This window comes from Bombina bombina, chromosome 4 (assembly GCF_027579735.1).
Source record: "Bombina bombina isolate aBomBom1 chromosome 4, aBomBom1.pri, whole genome shotgun sequence".
Classification (NCBI taxonomy): Eukaryota; Metazoa; Chordata; class Amphibia; order Anura; family Bombinatoridae; genus Bombina; species Bombina bombina.
In genome coordinates this window covers 665,020,060-665,043,376 of record NC_069502.1, presented here as the reverse complement: position 1 = coordinate 665,043,376, position 23,317 = coordinate 665,020,060, and the positions used below count along the sequence as shown (strand labels likewise).

The window sequence follows — 23,317 nt, the reverse complement described above, 5'->3', positions numbered from 1 at the left end:
TTTTGCAGCAGATGTGTCATCAGAGAAGGAATCAGAGTCTAACTTCATAAGAATCTCAGCTGCTTCCTCAGCACTCATCAGACGCTTAGCCATAATTATCTTAACAAAGATAAAAATATTTTCAAAGAAATTATGCTGCAAGAAATAAAAGATATAAATTTTATTGCAAAAAATAAGTTTTTTGTAACAAAATTAAAAGGATTTTAGACTATGGGGAGAGCTGAGCAAAGAAGATGCTTACTCACCTTACACACAGGCCAAAAGACTGATAATAAAAATATTATAAATTTTTCATAAAAAGCATCCCTCTACCATTGGTAATTTGTAACAACATGATCTAGGTGATCATGGGATTACAAATATAATATCAGGAGCCATATTGGAAAAGGGAATGTGACATTTCATAGCTAAGTGATCACTGCATTTACACTGATTACTATAGTGATCATTTAGTTAGAATATATAAAGCAATATTTAAAAAAAAATATATATATATTAGTTAATTTTTACAAAATATATTTTGGGGGTCCCTAGGTAGTTTTGATTTTTATTTATGAGCTCCTAAAGACCCCGACATCTTTTTTTTAAACTTTTTTTCGACATTTAGTTTAATACCACATAGGTTAGGTGATTACCTTTCCAAGGGTGGGCCTTGGGGGTCTGTAGCTGCTTAGATGCCTGAGATACAGGCTTCTAAGCAGCATTCCCCCATCCCCCTATAACTGACAATTGTCAGTTGTCAATAAAGTTGCGCAGTGACGTCATCGCGCGTAAGGTGAAGCCTCGGCGATGCCCGTCACTATGCAGGCCAGATCGCCGGGGTAGAAGCTGGTGGGAGCCCCCAGAACTCCCTCAAAGTGGGAGAGTGCTAGAGACGGCTCTGAGTTGTCATTAGCACCTGACTGAGAAAATTTGTGACGGCTCAGAGCCGTCATTAGCACTCAAGGGGTTAATTGTAAAACACTTAAAAAATAAAGGGGAATTACCTAAAATAAATGTAACTGTCCCAAGGTCTTATACATATATAATAATTACTTATAACAATAACCTCACAGGCTTATAGAGTGTCAAATATAAAAATAAAGTACTTACTGCTGGAGGAAACCAATAGGAAGCCAAAACCAGTGCGGAAAAATAACAGCAGAGGATCTGGAGTAGCAGTATATCAACAAACCAACTGAAGGAAGCAAAGGACATCTGTGGAAAGACTTATGACTAACTCCCAATAGGTGAAATATATGCTACTATCTATACTCCAGATACATCCTTACAACAATCACTGTACTCTTACAGAAAATGGGCCCAACTCAATCTGAGAACCCATGAAGAATCAAATGCACATCTTCATTCTTCAACCTCCTCCAGTGGAGTCAAAGACAAGACTGAGGTGCCAGTGAGGTAAGATGGGTTTTATATAGTTCCTGGGGTTTGGGAATCTTTGCTCCTCCTAGTAGCAGGGAAGAATAATAATGGATTGTGGACTCTTACCTCCTGCATGTATGAAAACAGAATTTATGTTTACCTGATAAATTTCTTTCTCCTACGGTGTGTCCGGTCCACGGCTTCATCCTTACTTGTGGGATATTCTCATTCCCTACAGGAAATGGCAAAGAGAGCACACAGCAAAGCTGTCCATATAGCCCCCCCTCTGGCTCCGCCCCCCAGTCATTCGACCAACGGTTAGGAGAAAAAGGAGAAACCATAAGGTGCCGTGGTGACTGTAGTGTACAAAAAACAAAAATTTTAAACCTGACTAAAAGCCAGGGCGAGCCGTGGACCGGACACACCGTAGGAGAAAGAAATTTATCAGGTAAACATAAATTCTGTTTTCTCCTACATTGGTGTGTCCGGTCCACGGCTTCATCCTTACTTGTGGGAACCAATACCAAAGCTTTAGGACACGGATGAAGGGAGGGAACAAGTCAGGTAACCTAAACGGAAGGCACCACTGCTTGCAAAACCTTTCTCCCAAAAATAGCCTCCGAAGAAGCATAAGTATCGAATTTGTAAAATTTGGTAAATGTATGCAGAGAAGACCACGTCGCTGCCTTACAGATCTGTTCAACAGAAGCCTCATTCTTGAAAGCCCAAGTGGAAGCCACAGCTCTAGTAGAGTGAGCTGTAATTCGTTCAGGAGGCTGCCGTCCGGCAGTCTCATAAGCTAATCGGATGATGCTTTTTAGCCAAAAGGAAAGAGAGGTAGCAGTAGCTTTCTGACCTCTCCTCTTACCAGAATAGACGACAAACAAGGATGATGTCTGTCTGAAATCCTTTGTTGCTTCTAAATAGAATTTTAAAGCACGAACCACATCTAGTTTATGTAACAGACGTTCCTTCTTCGAAACTGGATTCGGACACAGAGAAGGAACATTTATTTCCTGGTTAATATTCCTGTTGGAAACCACCTTTGGAAGAAAACCAGGCTTGGTACGTAAAACTACCTTATCCGTATGAAAAAACAGATAGGGTGAAGTACACTGCAATGCATACAATTCAGAAACTCTTCTAGCAGAAGAAATAACAACCAAAAACAGAACTTTCCAAGAAAGTAACTTAATATCTATGGAATGTAAAGGTTCAAACGGAACCCCTTGAAGAACTGAAAGAACTAAGTTTAGACTCCATGGAGGAGTCATGGGTCTGTAGACAGGCTTGATTCTAACTAACGCCTGTACAAACGCTTGTACATCTGGCACGGCAGCTAGACGTTTGTGTAACAAGACAGACAGAGCAGAAATCTGTCCTTTTAGAGAACTAGCTGACAGACCTTTCTCCAAACCCTCTTGGAGAAAGGAAAGTATCCTTGGAATCCTAATTTTACTCCATGAGTAACCCTTGGATTCGCACCAACAGATATATTTTTGCCATATCTTATGGTAAATTTTCCTGGTCACAGGTTTTCTGGCCTGAACCAGAGTATCTATAACAGATTCCGAAAACCCACGCTTAGATAGAATCAAGCGTTCAATTTCCAAGCAGTCAGTTGCAGAGAAACTAGATTAGGATGTTCGAATGGACCTTGTACTAGAAGGTCCTGTCTCAACGGTAGCTTCCATGGTGGAGCCGATGACATATTCACCAGGTCTGCATACCAAGTCCTGCGTGGCCATGCAGGAGCTATTAGAATCACCGAAGCCTTCTCCTGTTTGATCCTGGCTACTAGCCTGGGAAGGAGAGGAAATGATGGAAACACATAAGCTAGATTGAACGACCAAGACGCCACTAATGCATCTACTAGTGTCGCCTTGGGATCCCTGGATCTGGACCCGTAGCGTGGAACCTTGGAGTTCTGACGAGACGCCATCAGATCCATATCTGGAATGCCCCATATTTGAGTTAACTGGGCAAAGACCTCCGGGTGAAGTTCCCACTCCCCCGGATGGAAAGTCTGACGACTCAAATAATCCGCCTCCCAGTTGTCTACTCCTGGGATGTGAATTGCAGATAGATGGCAGGAGTGATCCTCCGCCCATTTGATGATCTTGGATACCTCTCTCATCGCCAGGGAACTCTTTGTCCCTCCCTGACGACTGATGTACGCTACAGTCGTCATGTTGTCCGATTGAAATCTTATGAATTTGGCTTTCCCTAGTTGAGGCCAAGCCAGGAGGAGAGACTCTTCCCGAGACCATAGACCCTGAGCTTTCAGGGAGTCCCAGACCGCGCCCCAGCCTAAGAGACTCTCGTGTTGGTCGTGACAATGATCCACTTTGGCCTGCGGAAACTCATTCCCTGAGACAGGTGATCCTGAGACAACCACCAGAGGAGTGAGTCTCTGGTTTTCTGGTCCATTTGAATCTGGGGAGACAAGTCTGCATAATCCCCATTCCACTGTTTGAGCATGCACAGTTGCAATGGTCTTAAATGAATTCGAGCAAAAGGAACCACGTCCATTGCCGCAACCATTAGTCTTATTACCTCCATGCACTGAGCTATGGAGGACTGAGGAATAGATTGAAGAACTCGACAAGTGTTCAGAAGCTTTAACTTCCTGACCTCTGACAGAAAGATCTTCATTTCTACGGAGTCTATTATTGTTCCCAGAAAGGGAACCCTTGAGGACGGGGACAGGGAAGTTTTTTCTATGTTCACCTTCCCCCCGTGAGATCTGAGAAAGGCCAAAACAATGTCTGTATGAGCCCTTGCTTTGGGGAGGGACGACGCTTGTATTAGAATGTCGTCTAGGTAAGGTGCTACTGCAATGCCCCTCGGCCTTAGCACCGCTAGAAGGGACCCTAGCACCTTTGTGAAAATTCTGGGAGCAGTGGCTAAACGGAAGATCCACGAACTGGTAATGTTTGTCCAGAAAGGCGAACCTCAGGAACTGATGGTGATTTTTGTGGATAGGAATATGCAGGTAAGCATCCTTTAAGTCCACAGTAGTCATGAATTGACCCTCCTGGATCGTTGGTAAAATTGTCCGAATGGTTTCCATTTTGAATGATGGAACTCTGAGGAATTTGTTTAGAATTTTTAAGTCCAGAATTGGCCTGAAAGTTCCTTCTTTTTTGGGAACTACAAACAGGTTTGAGTAAAAGCCCAGTCCTTGTTCCGCTGTCGGAACTTGGTGTATCACTCCCATCTTTAATAGGTCTTCTACACAACGTAAGAATGCCTGTCTCTTTATCTGGTCTAAAGATAAGCGAGACATGTGGAACCTTCCCCTTGGAGGAAGTTCCTTGAACTCTAGAAGATACCCCTGAGAAACAATTTCTAGTGCCCAAGGGTCCGGAACATCTCTTGCCCAAGCCGGAGCAAAGAGAGAAAGTCTGCCCCCTACTAGATCCGGTCCCGGATCGGGGGCTACCCCTTCATGCTGTCTTGGTAGCAGCAGCAGGCTTTTTGGCCTGTTTTCCCTTGTTCCAGCCTTGCAATGGCTTCCATGCTGGTTTAGGCTGGGAAGTGTTACCCTCTTGCCTAGAGGCTGCAGAGTTAGGAGCCAGTCTGTTCCTGAAATTGCGAAAGGAACGAAAATTGGACTTATTTTTTGCTTTGAAAGGCCTATCCTGTGGAAGGGCATGGCCCTTTCCCCCAGTGATGTCTGAAATAATCTCCTTCAATTCTGGTCCGAAAAGGGTCTTACCTTTGAAAGGAATATTAAGCAATTTTGTTTTGGACGACACATCCGCCGACCAAGATTTTAGCCAAAGCGCACTGCGCGCCACTATTGCAAAACCTGAATTTTTCGCCGCTAATTTAGCCAATTGAAAAGCGGCATCCAAAATAAAGGAATTAGCCAACTTTAGTGCGTGAATTCTGTCCATGACCTCATCATATGGAGTCTCCTATTGGAGCGAATTTTCTAGTTCCTCGAACCAAAAAGACACCGTGGTGACAGGAATAATGCACGAAATTGGTTGAAGAAAGAAACCTTGTTGAACAAAAATCCTCTTAAGCAATTCTTACAATTTTTTATCCATAGGATCTTTGAAAGCGCAACTGTCCTCTATAGGAATAGTTGTGCGCTTAGCTAACGTTGAAACTGCCCCCTCTACCTTAGGGACCGTTTGCCATGCATCCCTTCTGGGGTCGACAATGGGGAACATTTTTTTAAATATAGGAGGGGGAACAAAAGGTACACCCGGCTTCTCCCACTCCTTAGACACTATGTCCGCCACCCTCTTGGGTATCGGAAACGCATCAGCGTGCACTGGGACCTCTAAGAATTTGTCCATTTTGCATAACTTCTCTGGAATCACCAAAGTATCACAATCATCAAGGGTAGCTAGCACCTCCTTAAGCAGAGCGCGGAGATGTTCTAGCTTAAATTTAAATACCACAATATCAGGTTCTGCCTGCTGAGAAATTTTTCCTGAGTCAGAAATTTTTCCCTCGGACAGACCCTCCCTCACTGCCAACTCAGATTGATGTGAGGGTAACACAGATAAATTATCTTCTGCGCCTACTTGCTCATCCTCTGTATTTAAAACTGAGCAATCACGCTTTCTAGGAAATGCTGGCAGTTTGGATAAAAGAGCTGCTAGAGAATTATCCATTACTGCTGTTAATTGCTGCATAGTAACAAGCACTGGTGCGCTAGATGTACTAGGTATTGACACAGAAGGAGAGGATGATGAACTATCCCCACTACCTTCATTTAAAGAATCATCTTGGGCAACATTATTAACTGTGACAGTACTGTCCTTAATCTGTTTGGACGCCATGGCACAATTCGCACATACATTTAATGGGGGAACCACCTTGGCCTCCATACACACAGAACATAGGCTATCTGAAGATACAGACATGTTAAACAGACTTAGGCAGACTTTTAATGCAATAAAAACAATTTTAAACAAAACCGTTACTGTCTCTTTAAAAAATAAAAAGGGCACACTTTATTTCTGAATGATAGAAAAACATCAAAGAAATATCCGATCTTTACGAAATTTATACCCCAGTGTCTTAATGCTTTGAAAGTATTGCACACCAATTTTAAAGCCACTTAACCCCTAAATGTCCAAACCGGAGCTAAAATAACAATTAACCGGTTTAAACACACTACAGTCCCTGCCACAGTCTTTGCTGCGGCGTTTACCTTCCTTAGGGATTATTCACAACAGTAATAAGCCTCTCTGAAGTCCTTTTTTAAGCCTTTGGACCTTCCACGTGAAGCTGCATGACCTGCCTAGTGAAAAGTAACTGTGCAACTGAGGCGCGAAAATGAGGCCTCCTCCCTCTGCATTCCAGAGTGAAGGGGCCTTTCTGACAAGATTAGGTGTCTAAACGGCTGCCAGGCGCAAATAAAGTTCCCCAAAGGTGTTTTTAAAAGCTTGCAAAACACTCCAATGTCACCTAAACATGATAAAAATCAAGCGACTTAGCCCATAATAGTGTCAACCAGCATAGAGCCCAAGTTATAAGCCTTAATTCTGTTACTGAGTCTAAGAAAATGGCTTACCTATCCCAGAAGGGAAAACTGACAGTCTTCTAGCATTACTAGGTCTTGTTAGAAAAGTGACTGATCATACCTGAAGCAGATAAGCCTGCAAACTGTTCCCCCCAACTGAAGTTCTCTGGTTTCAACAGTCCTGCGTGGGAACAGCAATGGATTTTAGTTACTGGTGCTAAAATCATACTCCTCTTTTAACAGAAATCTTCATCACTTTCTGTTGTAGAGTAAATAGTACAAACCGGCACTATTTTAAAATAACAAACTCTTGATAGAAGAAATAAAACTACAACTAACACCACATACTCTTCACCATCCCCGTGGAGATGCTACTTGTACAGAGCGGCAAAGAGAATGACTGGGGGGCGGAGCCAGAGGGGGGGCTATATGGACAGCTTTGCTGTGTGCTTTCTTTGCCATTTCCTGTAGGGAATGAGAATATCCCACAAGTAAGGATGAAGCCGTGGACCGGACACACCAATGTAGGAGAAATAAAATGCTTTTACACTAATAAACAGAAAATAATCATGTAAAAATTGTTTATCCTGAGCTCTGAGACTGCTTCACCATCATAATCTGATAGACAGACACTGCTAGAGTTCACCACCACACAGGAGTATTACATGGTGAGAAATATAAATTATTTTTATTGCCACTGAGTGCACAATGATCTCTGTACAGAAAATGCAAACATTATATAAATGAGTCTCCAAATAAAAACTTTTATGAAGTTATCTTTACATAACTAAGATGACGTATAACTATTTACTTTTAAAACCAGTAATATTTATTTAAAAGATTTGTTCAGAAAAGAATACTCAAAGTTATACTCATATGATTTTAACAAATTATTAAAATATGACTGAAAACCCTTTTACAAGCAATTAATATAGTGGTACATAAAAAACAAGTTTTCAGAAATGTTTTGTCATGTACTTTTAAACAATCTGAGGGTCAGTAAATATAAAATGATTATTTATGAGTAGTAAAAGAACGTTGCAACATAATTAGATTTTTAAATTTTGCCTTCTTTTCATGTAATTTATCTCTCACAATTGTGGATTTTCGTATTCTCAGAACTGGATATTGCACCCTGCTGACTTCAAGGCCAACATAAGGACTGTGGCTAACCTTGTCAGATTTAGAGGCAAATTTATCAAAGGTCTTGCGGACCTGATCCGACAGTGCGGATCAGGTCCGCAAGACCTCGCTGAATGCGGAGAGCAATACGTTCTCCGTATTCAGCCTTGCACCAGCAACTCACAAGAGCTGCTGGTGCAACGCCGCCCCCTGCAGACTCGCGGCCAATGGGCCGCCAGCAGGGAGGTGTCAATCAACCCGATCGTACACGATCGGGTTGAATTGCGGCGATGTCTGTTCGCCTGCTCAGAGCAGGCAGACAGGGTTATGGAGCAGCGGTCTTTAGACCGCTGCTTCATAACTGCTGTTTCTGGCGAGTCTGAAGACTCGCCAGAAACACGTCCTTTCAAGCTCTATTTGGAGCTTGATAAATGGGCCTCCTAGACGCAAGCCTGGAGTGGCTTCTCCAAATAAAGCAAGTGATAGATGGAGTTTAGCTATTAAAAAAGAACTACACCAAACAACACGTTCATTTGCTTATAAAAATATTTAGCTTTGGCTTTTATGCTATACTACAGCAAGACAGCAGAAATATCTTTTAATTACAAGTTGCGTAGTGTCCCTTTAAATACCAACAAATTCTTGGTCAGTTATCATTTTTAACCCTGAACTAAAACCAGTATGAATTGAAATGATAATTAATAAATTTGTAAAACAAAAACAGCTGTAGGTGGTATAATGGTTATAGAGATTAATATATGATAAATCTGGGCAAATCAAAGACCTAATATTAGAAATAAATTTTGAGGCCATAAAAATGATTAAGATGACAAAATCACATTTTTTTTTAAATATATGAAAAAATTATTTCAGAAATATAAAAATAATAAATAAAAAATGTCATAGAATTTTAATAAACATGAAGATCACACTCAAAAGACTGTATGATACATGGGTAAATATAAAATTTTATTTTTTACAAAGTCAAAAATATATCACAGCAGTTCAGAAGCCAAGCAACATTTACTAAAAAGTAAGCATTTCACAAATACCTATTGTATGAACATATTTCAACATGTGTTTTCTGTGTCCTTTATTCCATTTCACTGTATCCCCGAAAACGTGACCTATAAAAGGCATTTGTCTCAAAACTCTAATTTGACTTAGGTAAATAACTGAATAACACTGCTTATTAAATACATACAATATAAAAAATATATATACAATTTGTTGCCCTTTATTTTAAATTGTAAAGTATCCCTTTCAAGAGAATCTGCTAGCTAAGTAGATGATTTTATCATTTCAGTGAAGTGCAAATTTACTCATTTCTTTTAATACCATTGGTCGATACATCTGTTCTAGACCTTCCATGTATTCCAGGTAATTGCCAACTTGAAATCCGTGGATAGCTTCTTCCTGTGTAACAAATATAGAATTAAACAACAGAAAAATTGCATCATTAAAAAAGAATAATACTAATAGCAGGTTTTACAATAAATTTGCCAGCAACAAATTCATGGAGCAATAACAGCATTAGAAGAAAAACAAAATAGAAGCTTTTTAAAATTCATACACAGACCAGATAACACAGTAATTGAAAAACTTGAAAACATATTTTTTATCAAAATTCCATTTTAAAGATTACAGGGATTTTCGTAGATAAATTTTGATAATTTTTTTACGAACTGCAGTAGAATCTACCACAAGATATATGTGAATATCTGTGTGCAGAATATATTATCTTGCTTTTCTACAAGCAAGTTACTTTGTAATTTAGGCAAGAATGGTTTTACTCCAGAGACATTCCTCTTCCTTTGCTGGTAGGCACTGCTATACATTTGCAAACACTATACCAATTATATCATCAAATTGGATTGTCAGGTAACATTATGCAATTAAAACAAATAAGATAAATTTTGACAAATATCAGTGATTAATACAGTCGACCGGGGAGAATGAAACTCTCCAGGTGGAGAAGAGGTTAGGGAAGCAGCGTTCTGATGACCGCTGCTTGATAAATTCTGACTGCAGGTTTTCTTGTGAGAACCTGCAGTCGTAGCGAGGCGAAGGGCTTGATAAATCGAGTTCTTTGTGTCCATTAAGCTTGACAGCGCTTTTTCCCTATAAACTCATGCACTTTTCATGGGGCAGTTATTAAGAATATCAAACATTATGGATCTATTTAAATATGTCTTAAAATATTGAAGATTCATTTTTACATGTCTTTTTACTGTAATGTAGCTAGATGTACTTTATTGTGAAAGTAGTATGAAAGCTAAGCAGTAAAGTGTTGCCTTGTTAGTATTTGGCATAAATTGAATGTAAACTTCGACGAATGTGTGCCCAGTTTTTAAAAATTCTATTAAAAACATCGGCACTTTCATTCATCAAAGTTTACATATTACCTGTTTTATTAAAATACTTACCTTTTCCTCTTGAAAACTGGACCAGCGATTCCCCCAGCCTGCCGCTCGTCTCTTTATACGTCAGAAATGAAGAATCCGGCTCCCTCCAATCACGGTTCTCCCCCCAGAGCAAATATTGCCTGAGGCCATGCCGTGATTGAAGAAAGCCAGTTTCTTAATTTCTGATGTATGAAGAGAGGAGCGGCAGGCGGCGGAATCGCTGGTCTGGCATTCAAAAAGAAAAGGTATGTATTTTAACAAAACCGGTGAAATGTAAACTTTGATGAATGAAAATGCCCCTGTTTTTAATAGAATTTTTAAAAACCGGGCACACATTCGTCAAAGTTTACATTCACTTTAAAACTGCATTCTTTTAGTGATACATACATTTTATATTTTTGTTTCATATGCATGGGTGATTTGTGTTTACCAATAACCTCTTGAATAAAGTAATATTGATACATTTTTTAATGAATGTATTGATGCTGAGAAAATTAGAAACTAAAGTCAAAATAAAGTTAGGTCCATATCTTGGCTCAGTAGGGCTCTATTTATTAAGCTGCAAATGCAACTTTGGAGCCCCAGTGATTAAGGTTTGCATGAGCGAGCCAGAAACGCTAGTTAAGTAGCTGCGATCTTAAGACCACTGCTACTTAACCTCTTCACGCCATCTAAAAGGTGATCTAATGTGGATGATCGACAGCACCTCTGTATTGCACAAGCAGACGCTTGTGCAATGTTAAATATGATGCTGCCCGCACAGCAGGGAGGTCGAGGTTTATGATAGCGAACCTCTTCTACCAAGCAGATGATAAATGGAGCCCTTAGACAATTTTTACCAATAGAGAATCCACTTCCCTTTGGTGGATAAACAGACATCCACACTATCCATTTTATCTAGTTTAAACTGTGATCCCTTATTTCCTGGCCTCATTATTAGCTTATGTCCCAAAAATTACCGACAGAAAGGGAGGTTTCCTGGATACAAGGACAGTAAAAAGCTAACACAACATTGCTGCTGTGTTGCTAAAATATATTCGTTAAGTCTAAATATTTGTTAAACAAAGATCTTGTCTGCTGCAATTGTTTTTTCAAAAGCCAAATTCCACCCACCATGTACTTTATTTATAGGAGACAATCTGGGCTAGAGTCTACAGGCAATGCTAGCCACTGTCACATTGCTAGTACAAATTACATTGTTTTGCAATTGTTATCTGCTAAATCCAATTAGGGACAGAGCAGAGCTTGCCTTGGGAAGTCTGAAGCGTCACATTAAACTACTATATTTTCTACATGCTATGAACACATAAATAACAGCACCTCAAGATGTGTAGGATAAAGCAAACTATTAAAGGGCCATAAAAGGAAAACATCTGATGAGCTAACTTCCTGCAGAGCATTTTGCTTCTGAGCCTACCAAGGATACCAACATAAAAAAGTACATTTGATAATAGAAGTACAATGAAAAGCATGTTCTATCTGAAACATAAAAGTTTAATTGTGAGATTCATGTTTCCTTTAAATAAAAACATTCTTTAACTGGGGTGTAATTTGCTGTAACGCTACGGCTAATTGATTTCAAGATGTAATAAAAAAATATCATACAGTTTCAATTAAAACCTTAAAAAAACATTTAACAGGGGAAAAGGCCTGGTTTCATAATTTATTAACAAAATAGTGAATGCCATATTTCTCAAACTCACTACGCTAAATAATTTGAACACTGCAAAAACAAGGCAGAGTACAAAGCTGTTAGCTCTGCTATGTGACAAAGCTTTTAGCTCTGTTATGTGACCAACATACCTACTTCTAAAAGCAATAATGGCTCTTGCTGAATTCACCTTCAATTAAAACTGGAATTCTTTGCTTGTCATACAATTAATTTAAAAGGCTAAGAAACAATTGAAAGAGAAATACATCTATTTCTGTAACACCATTCAAATTAATTTTAAATAAAAAAAGTTTATTGTCAAGTTTATTGTCATTGTGGCCCCAATGTAGACGTCTTTAAAATTATTTCTGAAAGTGAATGTAAAGTTTAATGAATAAGTGCCCGGTATGTAAAACTAATCTTAAAAATCATTGTGCGGCCTCACGAGCTGGACGCCAAAGGGGGCATGCAATGATTGGAGTAAGCCGGATTCATCATCACTGTGTTAGCTACAGCAGAAGCTGCAGGCGGAGGATCACTGGTCTGCTTTCCATAAAGAAAGGTATTTTAAAAAAGAAGCTTTATTGTAAAGTTTAATGAATGAGAGTGCCCCCTGTTTTTAATATTAGGTTTACATACCGGGCACTTATTCATATAACTTTACGTTCACTTTAATGTGTTCTTTAGTAGCAAAGCATTCACATGATTTTTACAACGTTATTTAAAAAATAATAATAATAATTTTGTAAGAAGAATTTAAAATAAAATTGATATTTTTTCTGCAAATGTATATGGCCATAGGCCAAAGATGGTACACTTCTGACCTTTCCTTGGGAGGTGTAACAGTTTTTTAAACTAGTTTTGAAGAGATAGGTTATTTTAATTAATGTAGTAAATATTTACTGTGGAATTTTATTGCATTTTACATGTTGCACAAATATGACTATATTAAAAGACGTTCCTTACTGAAGTGATAAATGCAAAATTCATGAATCTAGAGGTATGAGGTTGAATAAGTATGAGATTTTTTATTACTTCTAGCAACTATATAGAAAACTAAAATGCTGAACAGCAAATAAATTCACACAATGTGCTGTGTATTTCTTGTAAAAACTAATAAAATATAGTAGGTACAAGGGAATGCTCTGATAATAGTTATGGCCAAGATGTTTACAGATTTTCATCTGCAAAATCATCTTATTCAACACAGAAAATAAATGACTGCAGGTATACAGACTATAACCACAGATGTTTGTGCTTAGCTAGCAAAGATCATTTTATAAATACCAATTCCCATTTCCTGACATTTAGCAAAACAAAAATACTAGCAAAGAGCAAAAAAGAAAATATAAGTTGACATTGTGGGGTACATTTATCATGACCGCTGCTCCTTTACTCGTCCGCCACCTCTGAGGTGGCGGACTGCAATCATCTCAATCAGATATGATCAGGATGATTGACACCCCCTGCGAAAATGCTTGTACAAGGATAAATGCCGACAGCGTATGCTGTCGGCATTTAGTGATGTCGGGCAGACATTATTCGCTACATCAAATATGTCTTTGATGAATGTGCATCTTGTCTCTATTTTTTAAACATATACAGGTACATAGTTAGGCAGCTGAATTCTTTACATGACTAGAGTTGCCACCTTTGCCCCAATTTCATATCTATCAAAATTCACATGTAATTAGTCTGCTGGATTACTGGGAGGTTCCAGCCTGTGCTACTAGCACTTGAGGGTGCTTTATGTTTGTGAGTTCCCTTACTATTTGGATATTTTTACTCCATCAATATACTGTACTAGGCCATTTTGGCACTTGTTTGCTTTGTTTTTTATTTACCCTACGAAGCTGAAAAGTTCTTGGCAATCACAATACATTTTTCCAGTCACTTTTCAACAGCTTTCCCAGCCCAGTAGTGTCTTTAAAAAATTGACACCTCTAGGCACTTGATAAGACCTCAAAAGGACATTATGGACAAATTTAACATTATTTCCCTGCTATGTGAAACAGACTTTTATATTGCACATATGTTAAACACTCTGAAATGGCAACATAAGACATTCTAGAGGATTATTAACATACATGGTATTGATTCACTAAAGCTCTATTCGTCTATATTGGAGTGGCTTTAACAGGGAACAGTGAACACTTTTACATATGTATAGGTATATATATATACATCTACAAATGGCTTGTTTTAATTTTTAATATTTGATTTTAAGTCACACTCGCACTCTCATTGTTGTCACTAACAGTACTGGCATTATTAAAATTGCGTTTTTAAAGGAGAACGCTTAGTTGTGACTTTCATTGCTAACTATTTTAATCCATTTCCGTCAGCACAACTGCTAATAAATCTGTATACATCTTTTAGGTTGTCAGAATGGACACTCTCTTTTAGTTTTAAACTTTGACAACATTATTTACAACTACTGTTTGTTAGAGAACTGTTTCAATTTTGGTGTGAACTGAAAACAAAATGACGACTACAAGTTTCGATGCAAAACACTTAAAATGCCTTCTTTTACTGGATTTTAACATTCTTTAAACCATATTTCATGACCTTGCAGCCTCTCTACATTGTATCTTTAAAAGCGACCTTTAAATGAGATTGTGCCTTTGTGGACAGGTTTTTATAGGGGGTGGGCTTTCATGTATGTTAAGTCCAAACATGGTCACGGGGCTGCCTTTTAAAGTGCCTGCGTCTACATTAGCGATAATGCATAATGTAGACGCAAGCACTTTGAAAGGCACTCTTTAAATGAGTAGGACTTAAGAGTACATAAAGGCCTTCCCATATAAAAGCCCGCTCACTAAAGCAGGATCTTGTGTAAGGGTCTCTTAGGAAGATACAACGAACAAGTGCCTTCGAGCATGAAACATGTATAATTTGATATGGCTTGGATCTCCTTGGTACTTTTCTTCTGTTAAGTGTGATCAGTCCACGGGTCATCATTACTTGTGGGATATTAACTGCTCCCCTACAGGAAGTGCAAGAGGATTCACCCAGCAGAGTTGCTATATAGCTCCTCCCCTCTACGTCACCCCCAGTCATTCTCTTGCACCCAACGACTAGATAGGATGTGTGAGAGGACTATGGTGATATATTTAGTTTTTATATCTTCAATCAAAAGTTTGTTGTTTTATAATAGCACCGGAGTGTGTTATTCCTTCTCTGGTAGAATTTGAAGAAGAATCTACCTGAGTTTTTTCTATGATTTTAGCCAGAGTAGTTAAGATCATATTGCTGTTTCTCGGCCATCTGAGGAGAGGCAAACTTCAGATCAGGGGACAGCAGGCAGATTAATCTGCAAAGAGGTATGTAGCAGCTTATTATTTTCTGACATGGAATTGATGAGAAAATCCTGCCATACCGTTATAATGTAAACCCAGCCTTGAATGCAGTAGATGTAGCTGATATCAGGCTGTCATGTATGTATATTTTATACTTCTCTGGTTTTTAGACTGTATACATAGACTTAACCTAATTTGCAGGGACTTGCAATAGGTTTTAAATGACAATTAATTATTGAGGTAAAACGTTTTTTTGCTGGCATGTAAAAACGTTTTTTTTCTCTGAGGTACTGGGTGAAAAAATGTTTTGGGCACTATTTTTCCACTTGGCAATAGTTTTGATTTAAATTAGAGCAGTTCACTGATCCCTCTCACTGTTATGTGTGTGGGGGAGGGGCCATTTTGGTGCTTTCACTATGCATCAGAAAAAACTCAGTCAGAGATTCATTTTCTTCCTGCATGATCCGGTTCATCTCTACAGAGTTCAGGGATCTCCAAAGCCTTTTTTGAGGGAAGTAATCATTACAGCAGAGCTGTGCTGATTGTATTGACTGTGATAAAAAAAAAAAAAAACGTTTATTTGTGTATTTTTTTTCTGCTGCCTGGGTTAGTTATCATTTGCTGAGGGGAACAATCCTTTGCTAAAACTGTATATTCTGACAAAGATTGATGCTATAACTTAATTATTTTAACTGTTATAATATTTTTCTGTGCTTCTTAAAGGCACAGTTCGTTTTCATATTATTTGTAAATTACTTTGTAAAGTATTTCCAAGTTGCTGTTTATTTGCTAGTGTGTTAAACATGTCTGATTCAGAGGAATATCTCTGTGCTATATGTGTTAATGCCAAAGTGGAGCCCAATAGAAATTTATGTACTAAATGTATTGATGCTATTTTAAAAAACAGTCAATCTGTACAAATTGAACATATTTCACCAAACAACGAGGGGAGAGTTATGCCGACTAACTCGCCTCACGTGTCAGTACCTGCATCTCCCGCTCAGGAGGTGCGTGATATTGTAGCGCCGAGTACATCTGGGCGGCCATTACAAATCACATTACAAGATATGGCTACTGTTATGACTGAAGTTTTGGCTAAACTACCAGAACTAAGAGGTAAACGTGATCACTCTGGGGTGAGAACAGAGTGCGCTGATAATGCAAGGGCCATGTCTGATACTGCGTCACAGTTTGCAGAACGTGAAGACGGAGAGCTTCATTCTGTGGGTGACGGTTCTGATCCAAATAAACTGGACTCAGACATTTCAAATTTTAAATTTAAGCTTGAGAACCTCCGTGTGTTACTAGGGGAGGTATTAGCGGCTCTGAATGATTGTAACACAGTTGCAATCCCAGAAAAAATGTGTAGGTTGGATAAATATTTTGCGGTACCGACGAGTACTGACGTTTTTCCTATACCTAAGAGACTTACTGACATTGTTACTAAGGAGTGGGATAGACCCGGTGTGCCTTTCTCACCCCCTCCTATATTTAGAAAAATGTTTCCAATAGACGCCGCCACACGGGATTTATGGCAAATGGTCCCTAAGGTGGAGGGAGCAGTTTCTACTTTAGCTAAGCGTACCACTATCCCAGTGGAGGATAGCTGTGCTTTTTCAGATCCAATGGATAAAAAATTAGAGGGTTACCTTAAGAAAATGTTTGTTCAACAAGGATTTATATTGCAACCTCTTGCATGTATTGCGCCTGTCACGGCTGCAGCAGCATTTTGGTTTGAGTCTCTGGAAGAGACACTTCAATCATCCACACTAGATGACATCACACACAAACTTAAATTCCTTAAGTTAGCTAATTCATTTATTTCAGATGCCGTAGTACATTTAACTAAACTTGCGGCTAAAAATTCAGGATTCGCCATTCAGGCACGCAGAGCTCTGTGGCTGAAATCCTGGTCAGCTGATGTTACGTCTAAATCTAAATTGCTTAATATTCCTTTCAAAGGGCAGACCTTATTCGGGCCCGGCTTGAAAGAGATTATTGCTGACATTACAGGAGGTAAAGGTCATGCCCTGCCTCAGGACAAGGCCAAAGCCAAGGCTAGACAGTCCAATTTTCGTTCCTTTCGTAATTTCAAAGCAGGAGCAACATCAACTTCCTCTGCACCAAAACAGGAAGGAGCTGTTGCTCGCTACAGACAAGGCTGGAAACCTAACCAGTCCTGGAACAGGGGCAAACAGGCCAGAAAACCTGCTGCTGCCCCTAAGACAGCATGAATTGAGGGCCCCCGATCCGGGACCGGATCTAGTGGGGGGCAGACTTTCCCTCTTCGCCCAGGCTTGGGCAAGAGATGTTCAGGATCCCTGGGTGTTAGAGATCATATCTCAGGGATACCTTCTGGACTTCAAATCCTCTCCCCCAAGAGGGAGATTTCATCTGTCAAGGTTGTCAACAAACCTAACAAAGAAGGAAGCGTTTCTACGCTGCGTACAAGATCTTTTATTAATGGGAGTGATCCATCCAGTTCCGCGGTTGGAACAAGGACAAGGGTTTTACTCAAATCTGTTTGTAGTTCCCAAAAAAGAGGGAACCTTCAGGCCAATCTTGGATTTAAAGATCCTAAACAAATTCCTAAGAGTTCCATCGTTCAAGATGGAAACTATTCGAACAATTTTGCCCATGATCCAAGAGGGTCAGTACATGACCACAGTGGATTTAAAGGATGCTTACCTTCACATACCGATTCATAGAAGTCATTACCGGTATCTAAGGTTTGCCTTTTTAGACAGGCATTACCAGTTTGTAGCTCTTCCATTCGGACTGGCTACGGCTCCAAGAATCTTCACAAAGGTTCTGGGCACTCTTCTGACGGTACTAAGACCGCAAGGAATTTCAGTAGCTCCGTACTTAGACGACATACTGATACAAGCTTCAAGCTTTCAAACTGCCAAATCTCATACAGAGATAGTACTGGCATTTCTAAGGTCGCATGGATGGAAAGTGAACGAAGAGAAAAGTTCTCTCTTTCCACTCACAAGAGTTCCCTTCCTGGTGACTCTGATAGATTCTGTAGAAATGAAGATTTACCTGACAGAGGTCAGGTTAACAAAACTTCAAAATGCATGCCATGTCCTTCATTCCATTCAACACTCTAAATCTGAATCAAGAGACCAGAAATTCTCATCTATGGTGGCTTTATCGGCCACATCTGTCCAGGGGTCAATTGTAACAACAGACGCCAGCCTACTAGGTTGGGGCGCTGTCTGGAATTCTCTGAAGGCTCAGGGACTATGGAATCAGGAGGAGAGTCTTCTTCCAATAAACATTCTGGAATTGAGAGCAGTCCTCAATGCTCTTCTGGCTGGGCCCCAGTTAACAACTCGGGGGTTCATCAGGTTCCAGTCGGACAACATCACGACTGTAGCTTATATCAACCATCAGGGAGGGACAAGAAGCTCCCTAGCAATGATGGAAGTATCGAAGATAATTCGCTGGGCAGAGTCTCACTCTTGCCACCTGTCTGCAATCCACATCCCGGGAGTGGAGAACTGGGAGGCGGATTTCTTAAGTCGTCAGACTTTTCATCCGGGGGAGTGGGAACTTCATCCAGAGGTCTTTGCCCAAATACTTCGACGTTGGGGCAAACCAGAGATAGATCTCATGGCGTCTCGACAGAACGCCAAGCTTCCGCGCTACGGGTCCAGATCCAGGGATCCGGGAGCGGTCCTGATAGATGCCTTGACAGCACCATGGACCTTCAGGATGGCTTATGTGTTTCCACCTTTCCCGATGCTTCCTCGATTGATTGCCAGAATCAAACAGGAGAAAGCATCAGTGATTCTAATAGCGCCTGCATGGCCACGCAGGACTTGGTATGCAGATCTGGTGGACATGTCATTCTGTCCACCTTGGTCGTTACCTCTGAAACAGGATCTTCTGATTCAGGGTCCTTTCAAACATCAAAATCTAACTTCTCTGAAGCTGACTGCTTGGAAATTGAACGCTTGATCTTATCAAAGCGTGGTTTTTCTGAGTCAGTTATTGATACCTTAATACAGGCTAGGAAGCCTGTTACCAGAAAGATTTACCATAAAATATGGCGTAAATACCTATATTGGTGCGAATCCAAAGGTTACTCTTGGAGTAAGGTTAGGATTCCTAGGATATTGTCTTTTCTACAAGAAGGTTTAGAAAAGGGGTTATCCGCTAGTTCCTTAAAGGGACAGATCTCAGCTCTGTCCATTCTGTTACACATGCGTCTGTCAGAAGTTCCAGACGTTCAGGCTTTTTGTCAGGCTTTGGCCAGGATTAAACCTGTGTTTAAAGCTGTGGCTCCACCATGGAGTTTAAACCTTGTTCTTAACGTTTTACAGGGTGTTCCGTTTGAACCCCTTCATTCCATTGATATAAAGTTGTTATCTTGGAAAGTTCTATTTTTAATGGCTATTTCCTCGGCTCGAAGAGTCTCTGAGTTATCAGCCTTACATTGTGATTCTCCTTATTTGATTTTTCACTCGGATAAGGTAGTTCTGCGTACTAAACCTGGGTTCTTACCTAAGGTAGTCACTAACAGGAATATCAATCAGGTGATTGTTGTTCCATCCTTGTGCCCAAATCCTTCTTCGAGGAAGGAACGTCTTTTGCACAATCTGGATGTAGTTCGTGCCCTTAAATTTTATTTACAGGCAACTAAAGATTTTCGACAAACGTCTTCCCTGTTTGTCGTTTACTCTGGTCAGAGGAGAGGTCAAAAAGCTTCTGCTACCTCTCTCTCTTTTTGGCTTCGTAGCATAATTCGTTTAGCTTATGAGACTGCTGGACAGCAGCCTCCTGAAAGAATTACAGCTCATTCCACTAGAGCTGTGGCTTCCACTTGGGCCTTTAAGAATGAGGCCTCTGTTGAACAGATTTGCAAGGCTGCAACTTGGTCTTCGCTTCATACTTTTTCCAAATTTTACAAATTTGACACTTTTGCTTCCTCGGAGGCTATTTTTGGGAGAAAGGTTCTTCAGGCAGTGGTTCCTTCTGTATAAAGAGCCTGCCTATCCCTCCCGTCATCCGTGTACTTTTGCTTTGGTATTGGTATCCCACAAGTAATGATGACCCGTGGACTGATCACACTTAACAGAAGAAAACATAATTTATGCTTACCTGATAAATTCCTTTCTTCTGTAGTGTGATCAGTCCACGGCCCGCCCTGTTTTTTAAGGCAGGTAAATATTTTTTAAATTATACTCCAGTCACCACTACACCCTTGGCTTCTCCTTTCTCGTTGGTCCTTGGTCGAATGACTGGAGGTGACGTAGAGGGGAGGAGCTATATAGCAACTCTGCTGGGTGAATCCTCTTGCACTTCCTGTAGGGGAGCAGTTAATATCCCACAAGTAATGATGACCCGTGGACTGATCACACTACAGAAGAAAGGAATTTATCAGGTAAGCATAAATTATGTTTTTTACTTGCTTTTGGAGAGCCCAATCAGGTTTTTCATGTTTTTCTTATGTTTGGAATAAAGCCTCACTATTTTGAATGAGTTGTGTGCGGAGGATCCTGTTCTGCACCCGGTGATTGGTCCTTCTGCATGATAGTGCTTACGCAGAAGAACGCTGCAGATTCATGTGCTGCAGGAATACCCTGGGGTATTTGGATACCTACTTCTCTGATTGGAATAGCTCATGTACTTAGGTGCTAAACTGCAGTCTCAGACATGCTGTGTAAAAAATAAATTCCTCTAAATTCTGAGCTCTGCAGTGACCCTGTAAGTAATATGTCTGTGTGTATATGCTGTGCCAGTCTATTGATTGTGTCTTGCTCAGTGATATTTAATACCACTTTCATGTTTATCCACCACCAGTGTCCACTGTTCAGAGCCAGCTCTGTTTCATGAATATACCTGTATTATTGGCACAATTAGTTTCTAGTCTATCACACCAGAGTTGTGTTCTCAATTTCTATTCCACAGCTCAAGCCCACTTACCAGAATTCTCAGAGCTTTGGACAGTTTTCAGGCTACTATGCCAGATCTGAGTAAGCACTGCATTAGATATGTTACCAGCTTCAATTGCAATATACACTATGGGGCCGATTTATCATCTGTCGGACGGACATGATATGCTGTAGATATCATGTCCGCCCGATATCTCTGAATGCAGACAGCATACGCTGTTGGCATTCATCATTGCACAAGCAGATCTGGTGAACTCCTTGTGCAATGCTGCTCCCTGCAGATTTGCGACGAATTGGCCACTAGCAGGGGGTGTCAATAAACCCGATTGTATACGATATGTTTGATTGCTGTCCGCAGCCTCAGAGTCTTAAGACCGCTGCTTCTTAACTCCTGTTTCTGGCAAGCCTGAAGGCTCACGCGGAAACAGGACGATTAGGCACAATATGGCCTATAATCAATTGGCCCCTATGTCTTTAATCTAAAGGCACATAAGTACATTCTGTTGCTCCTTTAGTTTCCAACCTGTATTTATTGCCTACATGTGTTCTGAACCATTGAAGTTGACTGCACTTTCTTGACATTCTATGCTTTACAAGTGAAAGAGTTTGCTTTTGTACAGACCCTTTTCACGTCCTGAATATGAACCACTCATAAGCACTTGCTCTTGGTACAAGACTTTGTTCATAACCTAAGCATGAACCACTCATTTGTTCAAACACCTGCCTTGTCTATGCTATACCACAGAAGTTCCTGCAGATATTTACACCAAAATTAATTGTATAAAAGATCAAAAAAGTGAAAATACACAGTAAGCCTATTAAAATAATTTTTCCATTAATTGTCTCCATTAAAGGTATATTAAATGTTATATAAAATGTTGAATTATGTGTAGGTAAAAAATGTTGTAACTTTATTTTTATTTATTTTATCGCCTTTTCCTTTAATTTAACTCTAAAATTTCGTTTTTTTTTTTATTCCAGGGAATGGACGCTGCAATGTCTACTAAACTTAAGTTTTAAGCTTATCTTACTGTCGTACTGCAAACAATTACGAACAGATATAAAACAGGGAATAAAACAGACTAATACAAACAAGGTTGTGTGGGATTCCATACAGCTTTGTTTACACATACTCTACTTTATTGCCTGGTATATTTATCTTTCCCTAATTGTTCTTCTCAGAAGATAAATAGAAAATTGGCAGCACCTATTACTTTATAAAATCTAGAGCACTTTACAGAAACCACATTTTTACACTTATATAATCATTATTTAAACAACTAATATAATGGTAAAAATACAGCTGAACAGTATTCTCAGGCTATTATTTACATGGAATATATCATTATGTCTAGCATGTATTCACTGTTTAATATCCCTTTAAATTGCCTTATGTATATCTCATATGTCATTATAATGTTTGAAGGCCAAGTTTAAAGTTTTCAGCTCCAACTTGTGGCAAGACCTTAATCCTATACTAGAAATGGAGTTGGCATTGTAAAATATTTTGAACAACTATTATCCCTTATGGTGACCCCATCACTGCAATTAACTATAATTGCAATGACCCTGGCCCCACTCAGGAACAGTTGAGCTTTCCCATCACAATCCTGACAGTGAGGAAGAGGACAGCAAGACACCCTGCTGCTGTGGTTGGAAGTTCTAGAATATGAAAAATGGGGGTGGTGAGGAATGCATTGGGGGGGTTATGAGAGTGGTACCTCTTGTACAAAAACAAAATTTATACTTACCTGATAAATTTATTTCTCTTGTGGTGTATACAGTCCACGGATCATCCATTACTTGTGGGATATTCTCCTTCCCAACAGGAAGCTGCAAGAGGATCACCCACAGCAGAGCTGTCTATATAGCTCCTCCCCTAACTGCCACCTCCAGTCATTCGACCGAAGACAAGCAAGAGAAAGGAGAAACTATAGGGTGCAGTGGTGACTGTAGTTTAAAAATAAATAAAAAAACACCTGCCTTAAAATGACAGGGCGGGCCGTGGACTGGGTACACCACAAGAGAAATAAATTTATCAGGTAAGCATAAATTTAGTTTTCTCTTGTAAGGTGTATCCAGTCCAC

The 23,317-nt window shown here is 39.8% G+C and overlaps 1 protein-coding gene across 1 annotated transcript in view; it reads right to left on the bottom strand.

The window, feature by feature from the left end:
- Positions 1 to 8,920: 8,920 nt before the first annotated feature.
- The window catches only part of TBC1D32 (TBC1 domain family member 32), a 695,824-nt gene continuing 681,427 nt past the window's right edge, over positions 8,921 to 23,317 (bottom strand). The window contains exon 34 of the mRNA XM_053710787.1: positions 8,921 to 9,388. Coding sequence (XP_053566762.1) covers positions 9,275 to 9,388 — 114 coding nt within the window. The 3' untranslated portion in view covers positions 8,921 to 9,274. The remainder of the gene's footprint in view (positions 9,389 to 23,317) is intronic.